This window comes from Stegodyphus dumicola, chromosome 2 (genome assembly GCF_044657685.1).
Source record: "Stegodyphus dumicola isolate Sdum_Otavi_A_Nest chromosome 2, ASM4465768v1".
Lineage (NCBI taxonomy): Eukaryota > Metazoa > Arthropoda > Arachnida > Araneae > Eresidae > Stegodyphus > Stegodyphus dumicola.
In genome coordinates, this window is record NC_140769.1 from 94,907,557 (window position 1) to 94,928,729 (window position 21,173).

The 21,173-nt window shown below is 32.0% G+C and overlaps 1 protein-coding gene across 3 annotated transcripts in view; it reads left to right on the forward strand.

Annotated features, from left to right (window-relative positions):
• LOC118192557 (sodium-driven chloride bicarbonate exchanger-like) overlaps positions 1–9,154 on the forward strand; it is a 263,168-nt gene extending 254,014 nt beyond the window's left edge. For all 3 annotated transcript variants that reach the window (XM_085810939.1, XM_085810936.1, XM_085810937.1), the window contains one exon: positions 1,183–9,154. In XM_085810939.1, the coding sequence (XP_085667065.1) occupies positions 1,183–1,354 (172 nt within the window). In that variant the 3' untranslated portion in view covers positions 1,355–9,154. The remainder of the gene's footprint in view (positions 1–1,182) is intronic.
• Positions 9,155–21,173: the final 12,019 nt, after the last annotated feature.

Below are 21,173 nucleotides of genomic sequence, written 5' to 3' on the forward strand. Positions count from 1 at the left end.
TATCTTAATTACAATAGTTGAATGCTAAGCATTGCAACGCGGGGCGGCATGTTCGTGCCTGCGCATCTGTAATGTAATCCACGCATGCGCATCTGTAATGTGATGATCAGACGAGTTTGAGAATCGCCATCGACGGTGTATAAGAGGGCTGGTCACAGCTGTGAGTTAATTGTAATTAATTATGAGAATTAATAAAGAATCGAACCAGCGAATTTATTTAGTGTGTGTTATTTGGGACGAGACCCAAACAGTGAGGGTTACGTCATTAACATATTGTGCATACGAAAAAATTGTGTTTTGCAAAGTTAACTTTCTGTGGAAAAAATGAGTTAGGTATAGTTCAAATTAAGAAAGTATATATAACTTATAGAAACCTGAATGTTATTATACTACTTAAAAGGGAATGAAGCAAATGTTAATTGAAATAACTTCTATTACTGCTTCATATGTAGGTACATGATAGAATTATTTTTTTAAGTAGCTGGTGATTTTTACTTGGGCCAGTGTCTGACACAACTCTTTCATGGAAAGGAGAGCAAAGTTTTTCAATATTTCTCATAAAGTGTCCTCTTCTTTCTTTATTTGGTCAATTTCCATTACAAAATCAGTTAGTTCCTGTGCCTTTTTTCACAATTCATGTAACTTCTGGTATGTTAAAGGCTATTAACTTCTTCATTGTTGCTGCTTTCACTATTGACTGGTGTTATAAAATATCCAGTTTTTCATCTGTTATTTTATGATCTTCATTCTTGTCTAATTATTTCATTTTTCCTTCTTCCATATCTAAAAATCTTTGTATGTATCTGTAATTTGTATGATTCCCTTCGCTTCATTTTCATTCATGAAAATGCTATAAATTTATTGCCAACTTCTGGCCAGTGTTGATGCCAGAAAGCATTCCTTTTTGACGAATTTGCTTGCTCCCATGCAAGTTTAATCATTTCTATGCAATGTCTTGTGTTGAATTCCTTTCAAAATGCCATTAGTATGTCATTCTTTCTTTCATCTACTGCTTTATTTGCAGGGATTTAAACATGCATGTTAGTGTATGCATTTGCATGCTAGATAATGTTTTGGTAGTTATTTAAAACTAAGTGTACAGAATGAATGTATATTACAAAAAATCAGTTATTAAATACTTTTTTTTTTTTTTTTTTTTTTTTTTTTTTTTTTTTTTTGTAGTAAAAAGAAAAAGCATGGAAAAAGAGACTCATCAAAATCAGAAGAACGCAGAAGACTATCTGTGATGGAAGAAGAAGATGAAGAACAAGTAAACTCTACTTCATGTACCTCACCTTTGCCTTCTACACCATGTGATCCTGGTAGTGAAACTAATAATGGAACAGTTGTTTAACTTGGAAACCAAGAAATTGCCTTTTTATCCTGAAGTGTTCAGCTGTTCATTCTGAATAGCATTTTTCTTGAATATTCATTATTGCTCAAATGTTTATCATCTCAACTTTTTAGGAGGAGTAGTTCTCAAGTAGGAGGAAATACTCAATTTTTTTTAATCTATTATTTATTTTTATATGCAAAGATCGAATATACTTGTAAAGGTGGATCTTTGCATTACATCATGGTTGCAGCTAAATCTAAGTCTTAGATTAAGATTATTTTTACTCTCTATTTATTTCATTCTTTTTTATAACTTTTAATTATTTTGTATTTTATTTTGAAGTTCCTTAGTGGTATCAGGGACTTTTGCATGAAGTTGTGAAATGGAAGTGCTTTCATTTTTGGGTTTTGGGTATTGTTTTGAATGACTACCAATATGCTGTCATGTTCTTTCTGAGCTGACTTTTTAAGATTTATAATTTTATACTTTTCGTTCAAAATGCAGACATCCAGTTTTACTCACAGTGTTACAATGCATAGTGAGAATGATATAATTAAATTACTGCCTTCTTGAAACTCGATAAATATTTTTTTATTCATAAAAATGAAAAGACTATTTATACTGTTATTTAGCAGGTACATTAAAAGTATAAGTTGTATTATTTGTATATATACCGAAGCATTTCCTAAATTTTTGGGCCAATTACATGAACATATCAGTTTTATTTGCCTGAATTCTATAGATATTATCGGATAATATAATGTTTTAAAGGCAATCCAGTTAGGTTTTTATTTGCACTCCCTTTCCCCAGTTTGGGCTTATTTAATATAATAACATAATTTTTGTTCTATAAAATTCACCATTTTCTGGTGATTATCTATTTATGCTGAATGTCAGATTTAAAGAGAAAGTAATTCTGGATCAGAATTGTTTCTGTTCATAAAAACATTATCGACCATTTCATTTTGAAACAAAATAAAACAAATTTCTTAAAGATTTAATCTAAATTGCAATTATAAAGCCTGTTTTAAAAAAAAAATTTTTAAGTCAATTGTAAAGCAGAATTTTATAATGTATGTAAGTAAATAACTTTTAGATTAAACTTTTTATGTTATGTAAAGTTTGCTTTGTATCTATTGTTGAATAAAACAAATTGTCTTCATGACTAGAAATGAGATTTTTTAAATCATGAATGTGTTACTTAGTTTGCTGGCTAGTATCTGTTAGGTTTGAAAGTCAAATGATTAGTACAGTATTTGTCAAAATGTTGAGGCATAACAATATTTCTTATGTTATCGTTAACTGAAATAAATAATTCCATATTAGTAGAAGTAAGAGTAACAACTGAATTGTGTTATAATTTTGTTTTCACTAAAGGCATTTAAAAAACAGTGGTAACATTGCTGAACAAATATGTTAATTTTGCAATTCATGAAGAGTTTAATATAAATAAATCATCATATTTAAAATATATGTTCTAATGTGATGTTAGAACAAGTTTTTTACCAGTTTACCTTATTAATTTTAACTAAATTTTAATGTATAATTTTAATCGCAATAAAGCATAATTTTTTCAGGAAATTTTGGTAGCATTGAATTTGGGCAAATAATGAAAGTGTTCAATAAAGATGTGATTCTTTACTATTAACTGTGCTAAAGGATATGTTGTATACTTTTGCATAGTGTTTAATAAAGCTTTAATTAAGGAAAATAAAAAGATTCAAATATATTTTTTCTCAATGAAAGAAATGAAGTAGTATCAGCATGTATTATAAATATGTGAATTACTCAGTTATAATAAATTTATAATCATATTTTTGTAAATATCCTGATTTATATATGAAGAATGTATGCAAATCATTTTAATATAAAGCTTAAAATTAAAAGAAAAATAGTGAGTGATGCATTTACTTTACTGAAGTACAGTCAAAAGTCTTTAATCCGGAATGATCTATAATCCAGACCTCAAAGCTACAAACTTTCTGCGCATGTGCATATGTGTTTATGCATGTGCATAATACGTTTACACATGCGCGTTTAATATATAACGGTATAAGCTATGCTAAAATTATCTAATTATATATTTCAGTTAATGTTGGAGATTGCACTGTTCTGTAATCTTCGACTTGGATCCAGCTTATTATTTTTTGCAGACTGTTAGAGCAATTTTATAAAAGTAAGCTTGAACTTTCAATTATGTCAAAAAGAATTTTCGATTCTGGAGCAAAGGATCTACAAAGAGAAAGCGTGTTTCAATGTGCATCAAACAAAAAGTGTAATTGCTGCAAAAAATGGGTAAAGGCATCTCCTTTGTTTCTCTAACCATTCCGAAATCTGTTTATCAATTTCATGCTGCTCTGCGGGGGTGGGGTAACGTTGCGGCGTGCAACGAACTGGAAGTTGATCTGTCAGCACTATCCTTATCTTCAGGGCAGATGTTTTTATTTTATTCGGCTTATAATTCTTTACTAAATGTAGTATTTCATCTCGATGTATTCAGTCTTTGATATGATTTAAATCAAATTCCTCATCATTATAAATTTCACGAATACACATCAAATAGTTTTCTGGTTGCGATTTTCTAATTTCAACTATGCGTAATGTATGCTTTACGCATGTGCGCATTGAAAGAAATGTTTAATAAAGTAAACAAATAAATATTAAGCTTTTTTTTTTTGTAAATTTTGATACCCTTTAGATCATAATTGCTCTTTATTTCATAAATTACAGTTTCATATTTTTAATTTTATAATTTCTCTATGTCATCTTACCAGATTAATGATCTATAATCCGGAATTATGATCCGAAATCTATAATTAATGATCTATAATCCGGAAAAACTGATAATCCGGAATCGCTGAATTCCCAATGAGTCCAGATTAAAGACTTTTGACTATATATTTATCTAAATCTTAATTTTTTCTAATTTTTGTGGCTGCCCTTCTTTTTTCAGTAATACATTTTTTTTAATAATTAACATTGTGTATATTTTTAATACTTTTGTGTAATTTTTTAATTGGTGAATGAAATGAATATATATATATAATATATTCTAGACATGATTGTATTTTTTTAAATATTTTGTAATTATGTATATATATCACTGTGATAGTGTTTTGCTTTTTCATAGATGATAACTTAAAATTAAATTTTCAAAGATATTTCTGTAAAATGTCTAATTAAGCATAAGATTTTTTAGAACTATAACGCAAATGTTGGGAATTTTTAATGCATAGATTAGAAAAGTGTGTTTTTCTCATATTTATATGATAAACACTTTTAAAAGTATTATAGATGCTAAATTAACTTGCTGATATACTAAAAACTTTGTTAAATCCAGCTTTCTGAATTATTAAATTTCTTAAAATAATATGCAGGAAAATTCCACCCCTTGCGCTTTTAACAGGGTATTTTGTGTTACTGAATATTTTATTATTAATGGATTATAAAACTCCTTTAAACTTTACCATTGTTACAGTATTCCCCTGTGTCGTCAGGTAGTATGTTTCAAGGATTGTCTGGATAACAGTAAATACTAAATAATACAATACTTGTGTAAGAAATGTGAGTAGGTTAACCTTAATTCATAAATAACACATAGTGATACTTCATAATTAATGTTCAATAAAATAGGGATAAAATGTACAGTGTACTGCAGTATATACAATGAAACTGTGTACTGCAGTATATATAATGAAACTGTTTGTTTATACAGAGAAACTTCCTTTAAGTCGTGGTTTTAGATAATTTTTGTTTTCTGTACAATGGTCATTTTAACAATCAGAGTGTTGATGATGTTTAATACTATTATTTAATTATGTTTTCAGAAATGTTAGTTATAGTCCGAGGTTGTCAATAATGAAGTTACACTGTTTTTACACTGCACTTTGTCCTCCCTTCTTAAATATGTTGTTGTTCCAAATGGGCAGACACTTAATATAGTAATTGCAAATGCCTAAAACCCATTGGTCATTTATCCATCTCATCATTGAGAAGATTACCCAGGGGGGAGGCAAAGATAAATTTCTATCCCAATTTTGAAGAAGAATTCCTTTGACAAGAATCCAAGTTCTTTCACCCCTCTCCCTTTATGACTAGCCTCTCAAGTGGATTTTTGGCTTAATGGTATTTTAAATGCCCCATGTCACAAAGACACTATGCACTTTAAACATCATGCCTTCTCTGGGACTGAAGACTATTGCAGCCAGCTTTCATACCACCATGCCAACAAGCTGTTTCTTCTTACATATAAATGTAAAGGATTGTGCCCAATTTTTGAGATAGAGCAAACTAGTGGAAAAAACTGTCATAATATGCATTTCATTCAAAGCATTGCATAACCACTGAAACAATAATCCAAATTATCCTCTGTATTTGTGCAGAGTCAACATTTCCATGGCAAGATAATATGGATACATTTAAGTTACTGCATTTCACTATATCACAAACCTTCTGGTTTGCCATTAATTTTGAACTCATTAATATGTTTTATTTTATTTTATTTTTTAATTTCTGAACTTTTTTACTTCCTTGTACAAAGTAAAAAGGAAGTATTGTAATCGCGAAAAGTTTCAGGCAGCATATTTCAACGAAAATATCCATTTTGACTGCTATCGAATGTGATTTAACTATGTTTTTCGGGATATCTGTATGTAAGGACAGAATAAAATACTCTTTTCCTTCAAAAAAATTATAACACTGCTTTAAAATTAATTCTGAAGAGAATTTTTCGTGGCGTCTGTACGAACGTATGTACGTACGCAAGTACGTACATACGTTCGTACTACGTACATACACATGTACGAACGTACAGACGTTCATACAGATGCTCGTTTTTGAGTTATGCGAGTACGTACGTACGTATCTCGCATAACTCAAAAACGAGTAGCCTCAGAACGTTGAAATTTTGTAATATAGGACTGCTATAACATGTAGATGTGCACCTCGTATTTTGGTTGCAATCGGCCGCACCAAACATATATAAATATCTTTATAAATATATTTATATATATATCCACTCTGTTATCTGACTCAGTGATCTCAATTTCTTTACTCTTATATGTTTGTAAATTGTACATTTTTTGCTTTAAAAATCATTGTATTATGTTGTTTTTATCTTCCGGTTAAGGTTTCTATGCCTATAGTAAATCTATATGCAATATTTTTAGAATTATCAACAATTTTAAAGTTGTCTAAGTGTTGCTAAGCCTTTTTTTATGGCGGCCATTGATGTTTACATTTGAAACAGGGGACTAGTGGATTTGTTGCCAATCTAGAGAAACTTAGCTTCGCAACAACAAAGATAACGTATTCATTTATTATTGCGAATTAAATCATGCTTAATTCTTTCTGGAATTTTTTTGAGAAATAAGTGTTTAAGATTTACTTCGTAATTTTTAATATAGATATTTTGAGTTTTTATGTATTTTTGCCTTCTCGGGAAGTGAGAACTGAATTAATTAAATGAGAAATACTCAATCGTCTGTGAAAAACTGTTTCTTTTTTGTTTTGTTTGCTTAATTTCTTTTATACATCATTCTAGCTTTATTATAGTATTTGAATAGAACATGTGATAATGATTGGATAATTCTGTTCTTTAAATGATATAAATTTTGTGCATTATGAGTTATAATATGAACGAAATATATAATTTAACTGTTATATAATTATTGGATTATATAACAGTTAACTTAGTTTCCATTATATAATTATTATATAAGTTAACTGTTATATAATTATTAATACTATTAAGTGAATCTAGTGCCAGAGTGTCGCTATGGTAAACAAATACTAGAGTGAATTTTAAAGAATGCATTTATTCTATTGTGGTTTATGCGCTGTCGGCGAAGTAGATTTAATTCAATCTGATAAGTTTAAATGAAATGAAAGAAAAAATCTGTATAATTTAATATTCCGTACAAGGAAGTCATGTGGTGTACACATCAGATTTTTTAGAATAGGGTAAACTAATGGTAACTATTGCTGATGCCAAATCATCAGACATGGGGGCATGACTGTAGTTTGAAAGGTGCGTAAATTAAGCAGAATGTCTATTGAGATGGATTCTTTATTTGTTGATCTTGAACATATCCAATTTTATTTTTCTCTTTTCTGTATTTTACTTTTATATTCTTCTGTATATGTGTCTATATATTATTTTAATAAATAACTTCTGTATATGTCAATATGATTCTCAAGATTATTTGCTTAGCTTAGGTTTATTTAAAGATTTCAGCATATTAATGAGGGATATAACCAAAAGGCTTGTAGAAGGAATTGAGTATAAAATTCGGTATAAAAGCTAAATAAACCTAATATTTTCTTAATTCGTAATATAATTACTCCTTTAGAAAATTATTTTTCTCAGCACTTTTAGGCATGCTATATGCCTGATAATGTTCTAGTTAGAATTAAAGTTTTGTTCTATTTGAAAGTCACTTCCTCTGATTGATGTTAATGGATTGAGCAGTGGATTAAATATTCATAAGAAATTTTTACAGGTTGCATATTTGTCAGTTGGGGGATAAGCTAGGACACTATCTCCTAATATCTTGTACAAATCTTTAAGAATGTGTTGGATTGATACATGCTGCTGATACATACATGAATTACAGTTTCATCCACCTCTGGAATTTGAACTAATGTGATCCCCATTTGTTATCTTCTGTCCCATTATTTTGTAATAATTAAACTTTTGCAAGAACTGTTTTAGTGATTCATTTTTCAGCCTTAAATTTTAAAGCTTTTATATCTTTGCAATTTCAGTACAATTCCCCTTTAAGGAAATTTTTAGCAGTGTCATGAAATTTTCCTTTTGTAGTATTTACACAATAAAAATTTATTGCTGTTTCTTTAATTTTTTAATAACTATTGTTATATTTCATTTCTTCAGTATCCTTTAACACAATTTGTTAACTTTGTGTTTATAGAAATTCTTTATTTAATGTTAAACTAAGTAGATGCATAAGATTCCTTATCTGAAAAAGATGGCATTCGTCTTTACTTATCAAAATGTATATTGAAATATTTACATTGTATATGTATAAAATATTTTACAATTTTGTCTAGTCATGCAAAGCAATATAAATGGATTATGCTGTTTTAATAAATAGGTTTTTCAGTCTAATCAGAGAATCATTAGATGAGAAAATTTAATTCATTATGAATACAAAAGAAATTACAAAAGAATGCAGATTTCAAAATTTTGTAAATTTAATTATTTTACATTTTTTATATATAGTGTTAATAATTTCATTTATATTCGTTAGGTTATATAATTGCTTATTTAAAAAAAAAATCTCCTTTTCCTGACAATCAATTCTTCCATGTATATTGCTTATTACAGCATAAAAGTTCAGATGTATTAAAATATGCCTGTTCGTATTTTACTGAATGCTTAACCCAGTTCCAAAGTATTTTTTAAATTTTTAAATCAAAGTCTGTTGATCAAATACCATTTTGGGGAAATAAATTTGTTCACTTCCCATATGGTATATTTTCTTCATTACCATAGGGTGATATCTAAAATGTGCTGTGTCTTAAATGTATTTTTTATAATATATTCAAAATCTTTATTATATTTTAACTAATTGTTAAATGCAGTGCAATCATCAGTATGAATAATTTTATCTAGAATATTGCATTATACTTCTTGTGCACGTAGGAAATGATTATCTGTAAGACACTGTTGTGTAATTTGGGTGTATAAAATATTGAAAAAATGTTATAAAATTAAAAAGTCTGTATATAAAAAATATGCAAATATTTGCTTTAAAGAGAATTGTATAACTATATTTCAATAAATGTGCTTCAGTAATTTGTTATGTATATTATTATTAATTAATAAGTGCTAGTAAAAGTCAGTGTAGGTTTCTAATTCTGCGATTTAACTAGGATGAATGTTTTTCAATTGGGGTTTTTTTGCGTGGATGCATTTGGTCCTTGAAGTAGACAGGTTTGAGTAGCACTTGTATGTAGGTTCTTGGACATTCAGAGAAATTGGAACAAACTGGAAAACAAGAAAGTCATAAGTCAACAAAATTAACTTCCGTGATCCTTGATTCTTCCTGACTGCCTTCCAGAGGGCTTCAGCACTTCTGGTTTTAAAAATTGAGCCCTGGTTACATTCATTATGAAATTCAAATTTTCTAGTCTATATATTTTAGCAGCTCATTCAATACCTCTCTTAGCAATATTATCAAATTTAATAGTTCGCTTATAATACAAATAACAACTATCCATTTCAAATTTAAATAGTAACTGCATTGTCATCACAGTCTTGATTGCCTTAGTCTGCATACTAACATTGCTTCATTTTTTGACATTTAAAACAACTAATTGATCTAAATTCACAAATACCTGAAATTTACAGATTGCAAGATAGTCCAAAATGTAACAATATGGTATATGCAATGATATACCGGTTAATAACATTGCCATCACCTTTTGTTTAATTCCTAATAAGCTGTTATGATGATGTGGCACATTCACATGGTCTATCCAGCGGATCCAATCAATTCAGCCGCCGAATTTCTGTAATGATTCTCTATACAATGCTACACAAATACAGTACAAAGTCCATAATCCGGACTCGTTGGGACTTCAGCGATTCCGGATTATAGATCATCAATTTAAATCTTGTAAGATGGCATGCAGAAATTATACAGTTAAAAATATGAAGCCGTAATTTATGAAATAAGAAGAAATTATGATATAAAGGGTATCAAAATTTACAAAGAAAAAGTTTAATATTTATTTGTTTACTTTCTTAAACATTTCTTTCAATGTAAGTTGTTTAAGTTGCTTCATTTTTTGTGCTAATACTTTCTCTTTAATTCTATAAACAAACATAATTTCTCATTCAGTTACAAAGTTCCACCTATCGGAAGCGGTATTTTCTGGATCTAGAACCATACTACAGATTTCGCCGTCCGTTAATTGATTGATGATTGGGGCATTGTCGTCACAATGAAAATATCATCTTCATTTATTACCACTTCTCCACATTTCTTTACAAAATCCAATAACTGGAAAATTTCTCCTTTAGTTTGCGATGTCCGAAAACCTTCAAATTCGTGGCAGTCATCTTCATCGTCCTTACCATGAAATATGGCAGCTGGCCATAAATTATGCCAAGCATTTTTTAACGTATCTGGAGGCACATCCTCCGAACGCGCATGCGTAAAGCATACCAAAAAAAAAGTTTGTGGCTTTGAGGTCCGGATTATAGATCATTCCGGGTAATGGACATCCGGATTACAGACTTTGTACTGTATATGGTTATAAATGAAGAAAAAGTTAAATTATAAGCATATCTGCCTTAGTTATTAATTTTAACAAAGATTATGATTTGGAGGAAATTTCATTTTTCAGTTAAAACAAATAAACCCTGAGTAATGGTATACAGTCAAAAGTCGTTAATCCGGACTTGTCGGGACTTCGGCGATTCCGGATTATAGATCATCAGTTTAAATCTCGTAAGATGGCATGCAGAAATTCTAAAATTAAAAATATGAAACCGTAATTTATGAAATGAACAATTATGATCTAAAGGGTATCAAAATTTACAAAAAAAAAAAAAAAAAAAAGCTTAATATTTATTTGTTTACTTTATTAAACATTTCTTTCAATGTAGGTTGTTTAAGTTGCTTCGTTTTAAAAAGTCAAAAGTCTTTAATTCTATAAACATAATTTCTTGTTCAGTTACAAAGTTCCCCTGTTCAAGCCCCGTTAATTGCTGTGCCGAGAATACCGACTAACTTGTCAATCGAAATTTTTTCGTTTTCACTAACCTCTCTGTCACATTCTTCATGTCTTTATCCATTTTTTGCAGCAATTACACTTTTTGTTTGTTGGACATCGAACCATACTTTCGTTTTGTAGATCCTTTGGAAGTTCCAGCATCGGAAATTCTATTTGACATAATCGAAAGTTCAAGTTTACTTTTATAAAATTGCTCTTACAGTCTGCAAAAAATAATAAGCGGGATCCAATTCGAAGATTATGCAATGATTAACATTAACTGAAATAGATAATTAGAGAATTTTAGCTTACACCGTCCGTTATACATTAAATGCGCAGGCGAAAACGTATTCTGCACTTGCGCACACGCATATGCGCAGTAGTCAAGGTCTTACGCGCACGCGTAAAACGCCTGTGCGCATGTGCCAACGCGGCGCATGCACAAAAAGTGTTTAGTTTTGAGGTCCGGATTATAGATCATTCCGTATTATGGGTGTCCGAATTAACGACTTTTGACTGTATATAACAGACATGGCCAAACTGCGACTTTCCGACACCTTAACTGTGGCTCGCGAGCTACTTGCAATCCTTTTCCCTGTGAAATGAGACTTATTTTGAATAAATATATTTAAATTTTTTAACATAAATGGAATTGGAAATAGAAATTATGCAGGGCCTAGTTTTCTTTATTAATCGCTAATTAAATTTCTGATATTATGTATGTAAAAATTTCATAGGTTTCAAACTGTCGACTGCTGGCTTATCATCAGAGCAACAAATATGTTACTGTGGTGATGGCGATAAGGAGCGCGCCTTGCGCCCTCCGATAAGTGTGGCAACCCTAGAGGAGAAGTTTCTTACGAGTGGCGAGCAGAGCGAAACAGGCAGGCTGTCGGGGAGTATGCGCGATGTTCCTAAATAAAGTTTAATTTTTATTGTGCACTATGTCTTGTTAATATTTATATTAATGCAGTAAGAAGATAATCTGTGATATGGAATTTGAGGATTGGTGGTAAAAACATAACCGGAAATTTCCATAATGGTAACCTGGACTGTGTTAAATCGTATGAACAGTTCTCAAGCACTTTCGGTTTTGACTACAAGCCATCACTCAAGATCTCCAAACCAGAAGTAATGGATTACATCGGTTTTCATCCTCCGAATCACAGATGAGTAGTAATTATAGATCATTTTATAATTCTGTTTTCTACTTATCATTTAATTTCATTTTCTTTAGTTAAATTTTTGCTTTTATTTTGGCTTAAAAACCTTGCACAATGTCTGATGTTTATGCCGTCCAAATTCCGGTTTATAACCGATCAGACCCATCTTTATGGTTTATTATGTGTGAAAGTACTTTTGCTCTTGCCACCCCCAAACCTATCACAGAATCCATTACTAAATATAATTATGTAGTTTCTCATCTTCCTCCAGATATCGCATCACTAGTACGGGATTTACTTATGAAACCAGACCCTATTGATCCATATGCAAAGCTTAAAACTGAGTTAATAAATCGTTCGGGAGAATCTTCTCAGCAAGAAATTCGCCAATTATTATCTGGGGAGGAATTAGGTTCTCGAAAACCTTCCGATTTGCTTAGAAATATGAAACGTCGAGCAGAATCTTTAAATGTTCCTGATAACTTAATGTTAGAATTATTCCTTCAACGTTTGCCTTCGACTATTCAGTCTATTTTGGCAGCGGTGTCCAATTTAACTGTAGATAAAGCTGCAGAAATTGCCGACAGAATTTTAGAAGTAAATCCAACCCCAGGGACTTGTGCCGTTTCTCGCACAGTCGATCAGTCTCTTGAGGATAAATTATTTAAACAAATAGAAAAATTAAACAAACGTATTGATCGCATTTCTCTTTCTCGTGGTCGCTCGCCAAATCGCGGAGATCGCAATAAGGAAAGAAGCAATTCCAAAAGGAGAGATTATTCTGTTTGCTGGTATCATAGACGTTTTGGGAAAAAGTGTAGAGATGACAAATGTACAAAACCTTGTTCATGGCAGGGAAACGAAACCAGCAAAGAATAGAGGCGACTTATTCTTTGCCTCAAGTTTCACGTCGCCTGTTCGTTCGTGACCGTAGAACAAACCTTTCATTCTTGGTCGATACCGGCTCTGACGTGTCCTTACTTCCAGCAAATAATTCTCAAAAACGGAATTCGTCCCAACAAACACTTTTCGCTGCTAATTCTTCTACTATTCATGTTTATGGTCAAAAAACACTTTCTTTGGATTTCAAATTAAGACGACAGTTTACATGGACTTTTCTTATAGCAAATGTTAGTACACCCATTCTTGGAGCAGATTTTCTCCATTTCTTTGAATTGGTGCCTGATCTCAGAAACAAATGTCTCAAAGATTTAAAAACGCATTTTAAAACCGTCGGTTGCGTGAAAAATGCAAGCATTTATTCAGTAAAAACTGTATTTAGTGATACACCATATCACAAAATTTTAAAAGAATTTCCTTCAGTTACTAGATTACCAGATCCTAACCAACCTGTTAAACATAACACCGTTCATTATATCATAACTAAAGGTCCACCTGTGGTTGCAAAACCTCGTCGGTTAGCTCCAGATCGCTTAAAAATAGCAAAACAAGAATTTCAAACTATGATGCAATTGGGGCATTTGAGACCTTCGAGCAGCAATTATGCATCCCCACTTCACATGGTTCCAAAAAAGGGAAGTCTGGAATGGAGACCTGTAGGAGATTATCGAGCATTGAACGCTCAAACAATAAAAGACAAATACCCTATTCCATGCTTAGCCGATTTTACTGCTGCATTGCACGGTACTAAAATTTTTAGTCATGTCGACCTGATTAAGGCATACCATCAAATACCAATTAACCCAGCCGACATCCACAAAACCACCATATGCACACCATTCGGTTTATTCGAAAGTATCCGTATGCAATTCGGCTTATGCAATGCATCTGCGACTTTTCAACGTTTTATAGATGAAGTCAAGCGGGATTTAGAAGGCGTTTACGCTTTTCTCGATGACTTGCTCATAGCCTCTAAAGATTCTGAGGAACATTGCAGGCATTTGAAAGCTTTATTTTCCAAACTTCAGGAATATGGACTTTGCATAAATGTTTCAAAATGCACCTTTGGTCAAACATCTATTGATTTCTTAGGTTTTCACCTTAGTGAAAACGGAATTGAACCTCTTCCTGACAAAGTCAAATGTATTTTAGATTTTCCTCAACCTACCACTCTCACTCAGCTTCGCCGATTTTTAGGCATGTTTAACTTTTATAGATGTTTCATACCTAAAGCAGCACATATTCTTTCCCCTTTAATAAAATTGTTAGAAGGCTATATTAATAAAAAGAAATCTCGTTCTCGTGTTCAGGATTCATCCCCACAATTAAATTGGAACGAGAATGCTGAACAAGCCTTTATTGCTGCCAAAAATGCCATTGCTCAGGCTACCCTTTTGAGACACCCTATTCCCGGAGCCCAGCTAAGCATCTGGGTAGATGCCTCAGACGTCGCAATCGGCGGCACACTTATGCAGTTGTCTCAACAAACATGGGAACCTATAGCATTTTTCTCTATGAAACTCAATAAAAGTCAACAGAAATGGTCCGCGTACGATAGGGAATTATTTTCTATTTATTCTGCAATTAAGAAATTCCGACACATGTTAGAGGGCAGAAATTTTATAATTTATACGGATCAAAAACCGTTAATATACGCTTTTAAACAGAACCCTCATAAATGTTCACCTCGACAATTGCGCCATTTAGATTTTATTTCTCAGTACTCTACTGATATTAGGCATGTGCAAGGTTCAAAAAACGTCGTTGCTGACGCTCTTTCAAGAATCGAAATTGATTCCATAACAAAATCTCCATTTTTGGATTTTAAAAAATTTTCGGAAGCTCAACGGCATGATCCGGAGGTACAAGACCTTCTCAAAAACAACACATCATCTTTGAAACTGGAATTTAAACCGTGCCAATATTCTGATGGTAATATTCTTTGTGACATATCAACAGACATTCCTCGTCCATTTGTTCCGATTTCCTTTCGCAGACTCATCTTTAATCATCTGCATAATCTGTCACATCCAGGAATTGCAGCTACTACGAAGCTTATTTGTTCTCGTTATGTATGGCCCGATATGAAACGTCATATCAAAAATTGGGTGAAATCCTGTGAATCTTGCCAAAAATCGAAAATTACTAGGCATATTAAAGTACCACTGGGCACATTCTCTCTTCCTGATGCACGTTTTTCAGAAATCCATATGGATATCGTCGGACCGTTACCTCCATCAGAAGGCAATGTGTACCTTTTGACTCTAATAGATAGATTCTCCAGATGGCCTGAAGCCATTCCCATCCCGGATATGAAAACAGAAACCATTTGCAGAGCCATCTTCAACTGTTGGATATCTCGTTTTGGCTGCCCATCGATCATAACAACAGACCAAGGTTCTCAAATGAGATCCGCACTTTTTGCAGAATTCACGCGCATTTTGGGTACGAACAGAATCACAACAACAGCCTATCATCCAATGTCAAACGGCATTGTTGAACGATTTCATCGACATTTAAAATCTTCTCTCAAGGCTCACGAGACCAATAACTGGACTGAAACACTACCAGTTGTTATGCTTGGTATTCGGACAGCCGTAAAGGAAGATCTACAGTCATCTTGTGCTGAACTGGTGTACGGCACAACTCTCAAGCTGCCTAGTGATATGATAACGTCATCTAAGATATATCCGTATGACACACAATTTATCACGAATCTTAGGCATAGAATGCAACAGTTGAATCCAATAGCAACATCTGCACATTGCCAAGAAAAATGTTACGTAAGTGCTACCTTAAAGTCGTGTACGCATGTATACTTAGGTGTCGATCGAGTAAAGCCACCTCTGTGCCAACCATATACAGGTCCGCATAAAGTTCTTTCTAGAACGAACAAAACTTTCACAATTGATATTAACGGTCTGAAATCTACTGTGTCTATAGACCGTGTGAAACCAGCCTATTTGCTTTCGGATTCTAATTTGCCTGAACTGAAAACAAATAAAGACTTAAAGACAGTTCAGCAGAATAAATCTGCAAACGAACTCTCTAAGACACAAACTGTCACCAGATCGGGAAGACATGTTCACTTCCCTAAGAAACTTGCTTCTTACGTAACAATTTAAAACATTTCTTTTAAAATTCATATCTTAACATATTTCTTGTTATTTCATGTTTATTATATGTGTCAATACCTTGTTATATATTGAATTGCATTTTGATCTTTTCTAATTTTATATTCTAATTTTGTAATCATAAAAAAAAATACACGACAGCACGGATACTCTGAGATAATTTCATAACCTATGTCGTTCCTTTGAATAGCCATTAAAGGAACTGGGGGGAAACTCTGTGGTGATGGCGATAAGGAGCGCGCCTTGCGCCCTTCGATAAGTGTGGCAACCCTAGAGGAGAAGTTTCTTACGAGTGGCGAGCAGAGCGAAACAGGCAGGCTGTCGGGGAGTATGCGCGATGTTCCTAAATAAAGTTTAATTTTTATTGTGCACTATGTCTTGTTAATATTTATATTAACGCAGTAAGAACATAATCTGTGATATGGAATTTGAGGATTGGTGGTAAAAACATAACCGGAAATCACCATATTACAAATAATTCTATTTCTGGTTATAACTTTTGTGATTATGTTTCTTTTTGAGCAGGTAATGGTGATCGAAATAAACTAATGTGAAGTTAATCTAAAATGCAATGCTAATATTTTTATTTAATTAGTTTCCGTAATATTTTTTATCAAGTTAATTTTACTGCATTCCTTCTGTATGATCCTATTGTTCACAACAGTTGTGGAAGATCTGCTATTCGTTGTAGGGTACTACTTTTATTAAGTCCTTGGATGGCTTGAGTAACTGCTGAAGAAACCTGCTTCGCCCATATAGACCTCTTTAAATCTGTGAAAGAATTTTACAAGGATTTTATTTTTGATGGAATGAACCTTCCCACTCTTACTTGATTTCAAGAGAGGACTAGGAGACTTGTTTCAATTTTTGTGCAACTACTTCAAAATTAATTTCATATCACTAAGCAAGTCAGGCATTTTTATGCAATACTTCACCGATTTTGCAACCATCACAATAAGATGCTTAATGAACACTTTTCACATAAAATTCTATCTTTCATAATAATACCTTGGTAATTCTATGTAGAGATTATAATTTATTTCACCAAAAGTTGTGCGTGCTGAAATACTTGAAGTCGTGGTAAGAATCACTTGTTTGACAATGATTTCAATTTGATTCAAAATGTTTAATTCCTATTTTATTAAATATTGTTATTCCAAATAGAGATCTTTTACCTTAATCATTAAATCTTCATATCAATAACGTTGCATCAAGTAATGAGGGATCTACAGAACACAAACGTCTCTCTTCTCCAAAGTTTCTGTCAAAATCAACATATGGTAAAATTTCTTAAGTGTGTGCTATTTCCTCATATTTTTCGATTTCTTGTTTGATGACCATCTTTCTTTCTACCTCACACTAGGTTAGAGGCATATTGCTGCACTAGGTTAGAGTTGCAGGTAAATATTACACTAGGTTAGGCTCTCCTTTTAATCTGTTGATATGTTTTGTCTTCCTAATTTTCGATCATCATGTAAGTCTAACACTTCCTTCACGAAAGCTTAGTAGCCCAACGAAATGTTGTACAGTGATACACTGCTTGACCACTACAGATTTCAGTGTGAAATTCACTACATTGTGAGATTTTTGTTCCCCTTAAACATTTAAAGTCTGATGTTTTATTTTCTAAAGTATACTCTGCCTACAAACTTCATTTTAAATTTATTTTCTGTGCACAGGTTTGGTAACCCAATGGAAAGTTGTACTATTTAACTATTAGGCTGACAATAATTTATTTTAAACTCTATTCTGAGTTATTTTAGTTAGAAATTCAAGACGAGAGAAACGTTAAGTCATTTAATCGCCTTTATGAGTCCAACGGTTACAATATGGTGGATCCCTGCACCTATTTGGCCAAGAGCTTAGGAACTAAACTATTGTGCAGATGTCAGCCGTATTTCAAAAGGCCTTTACATCGAACATCTGTGCATGTCCATAGAAATATGAAGAGTTATGCATTCATGTTATATCTGCATTTTCGAAATAAATTCATTATAGTAGTGACAGGATGTTTTCTTTCTGTAACATTAGTTTTGATTTGTCATGTATTTGAAAAACAGCTCAGAGAATATGTGTTCGACGAAGCGTTTATATAACTCTGCAATGAACTACTAGATTTATTAGCAATAGGTTAGCTATGTCCAGAATTAGCATGACGATTCAAGAAGTGGTTTCGATAACTTTCAATTATGCGCATGAACTTTGTTATCTACGTCCAAAATTATCGGGACGATTCGAGAGATAGTTTCAAGAATTTTCAATGATGCTCCATGTGCTGATTACTATAAAATTCTGGCAGATGCTGTATCAGTCAGATATGTAATGAGTGATACTGATTATTCAAATACTACTGAAATTGCAATCATATTCTTTTTTTAGTGAATTCTTCTATACTGGGCATCAGTAAAATTAATTATTCCAAAGTTTTGGGAAAAAGTGTTTAACAATTTCTTAGGATCCAAAGATTCAAATGATCTCAGTATGTTGGTACTCATGTTAATAGTGTGGGAAAGAAAAGATTACTTTTTAAGCAAAAACCTAAAAAAGTTATAGCTTATTTTAATTAAATGTTCTTTCTCGAATAACAGTTTCTCTGCAGTGCGCATTGACATGTACCATTTAATTTATCCTTCCTTTAAAAGACTGCTAACGAGTCAAAAAAAAAAAAAAAAAAAAAAAAAAACTCAATTTTCATTTAAATAATGATTTTTAATTTACTTAAATAATGCTTTTCATGTAATTGTAGACCAATGAATATGCTTCCGATTCAGCTTACTTCTACTAAAATCAAACAGCAGTAAATATAAACAGGGTATAAAGGGAATCAGAAGAAAATATTTGGTTTCTCTACCTGAAGTAAAAATGCTCAGTTGCTCAGCAAAAGAGTTACAAATTTTTATTTATTTATTTTTTTTTTGGGGGGGGAGGTGCTTGACTTTTCTAAACACAAAATAGTAGATATAAGATGCACTTATTGATCTTTATATGTAATCATGTTAATAACATATTCATTAATTTATTTCAAAAGTTTCTTTACATTCAAAACCTGTCTTCTTATTTTTGAAACGATATAAATTTGCTCTTGCTGCTCTCGAACGTTCATAAAATCTATCATGAGGCTCCCATCGTCTTGAAGTTTGGCCATCCCTGATATATAATTTTAATAATATATATATAGTTTATATAATTTTTCAATTATATAAAGATAAAATGATGAGCTTAAAATGAACACTATTATACCTGTGCCCTAAAAAATTTTAAAAAGTGTTATGTTACAATGTTATGTGGAGGATGAAAAATGTATTTTATTTAAAACAATTTGATATTTGGAACCTAAAATAAAAGTAACACTATCAAGGGCATCGAAAGACGTGTACAATTTTTTTACGCTTATACCAGCGAGTTATGATGAAACTAAGCTTTAAAGTGTGTTATATTTTTGCGATTTGACATTTAAAGGTATCTTAAGGTATTTATCATTCTTTATACATAACATAAACATTTTGCTAAAATCTATATTTTTGTCGTCCAGTAGCTTAGAATTGTATAAAACAAAGTCATAATCAAAATCGCTCGTGCAAGCTATCGAAGAATAACTAATACGTGATTTTTGCATCAATGCCACTAAACTATACAAATTGCTAGTGCCCATCCAATAATGAATGTTTCTTTCATGCAGAAGTGTCCCCGCTTTTCGATTAATGTGGAACTGTTGTGAGTGGTGGACTACCAAACAGCTGCCAACATGCTCTGCATGTGAACAAAACACACCCGCTTTGGAGATCAAAGCTCGGCAGCATTGCGTCAGGCGGGGATGGCGTCTAATTTTATTCTTACTTCCACGGAGCTAAACCAAAGAGCGTCTACGGGCCCTATTCACGACAAGGAGCGTAAATAACGATCTTCTCTTAACGGACGACCGCTAAATTTCACGGCTCCAGTAACCGTAAGGACTGTTGGTTAAATTGGCATTCGTGACAACGACCGTCGGAGGAATCCTTACGGTAAGTAACCTTCGTTCAAGAGTTGGGAAACTTCGTTAAAATAAGCCAATAATATTACAGCTACTAGAGACACAGGTTGATTCATCAGCCATGTTCAAGAGTAGGCTTCGTATTGTAGCCACGCTTTAGGGTTGTATTTCAGGTTTGGGATGCCATTTTTGGCACTTTAGCGGTGTTCGCTAAAACGTTATTATTTAACATTCTAGGGTATCCAAGCTTCTGATTTTTTGCATTCATATAAAGATGTGTGGCTTTTGTCCCCTTTCTTTTCTCTGCAGTTCAGCTTCTTTCTTGTATTTTTTTTAAACTGCCAAATTTCTCATATGATTTAAGTTATTTTGAAAGTTTCTAAAACATATTCATATATTTCACATTTGTATATTAGTTAAAAATACTTTCTTTATTGAATTTTCAATTTTTACTTGTAAATACATGCATAATGTTAAGCATCTAAAAATCTATTTTTTGACAATAAATTCCTCGCAGCTGTATGTTTAAATTTTTATGAGGTTGTACTGGATTTATAATCATACTTTCATAGTTATTTAACTTTTTTTCTTTTAGAATTCAAGGCAATTTCATGTGTCATATAAAAATTAGACATCTCTCAGTGCTCTATTTGTATGATAATTCTTAATTTCTGAGCTGATGGAGTTAAGCATATTACTTTTATTTACATTACATGTTAAACTATTTAGAGGCCATTAAAGCTGTGGGTACAAATTGGTATAAATACAACTTCAGTAATTTTTAAGTTTCAAAAGCTTTCCTGAATCAAAAGATAATTTTCTAAAATTGTCAATAAATTTTTACATGATGAATACATAAGTGCATGCTGGCGCTTTAATATATCTAGCAAGTTCACAGTTTAAACTTCTGAAAAAAATTAATAGCA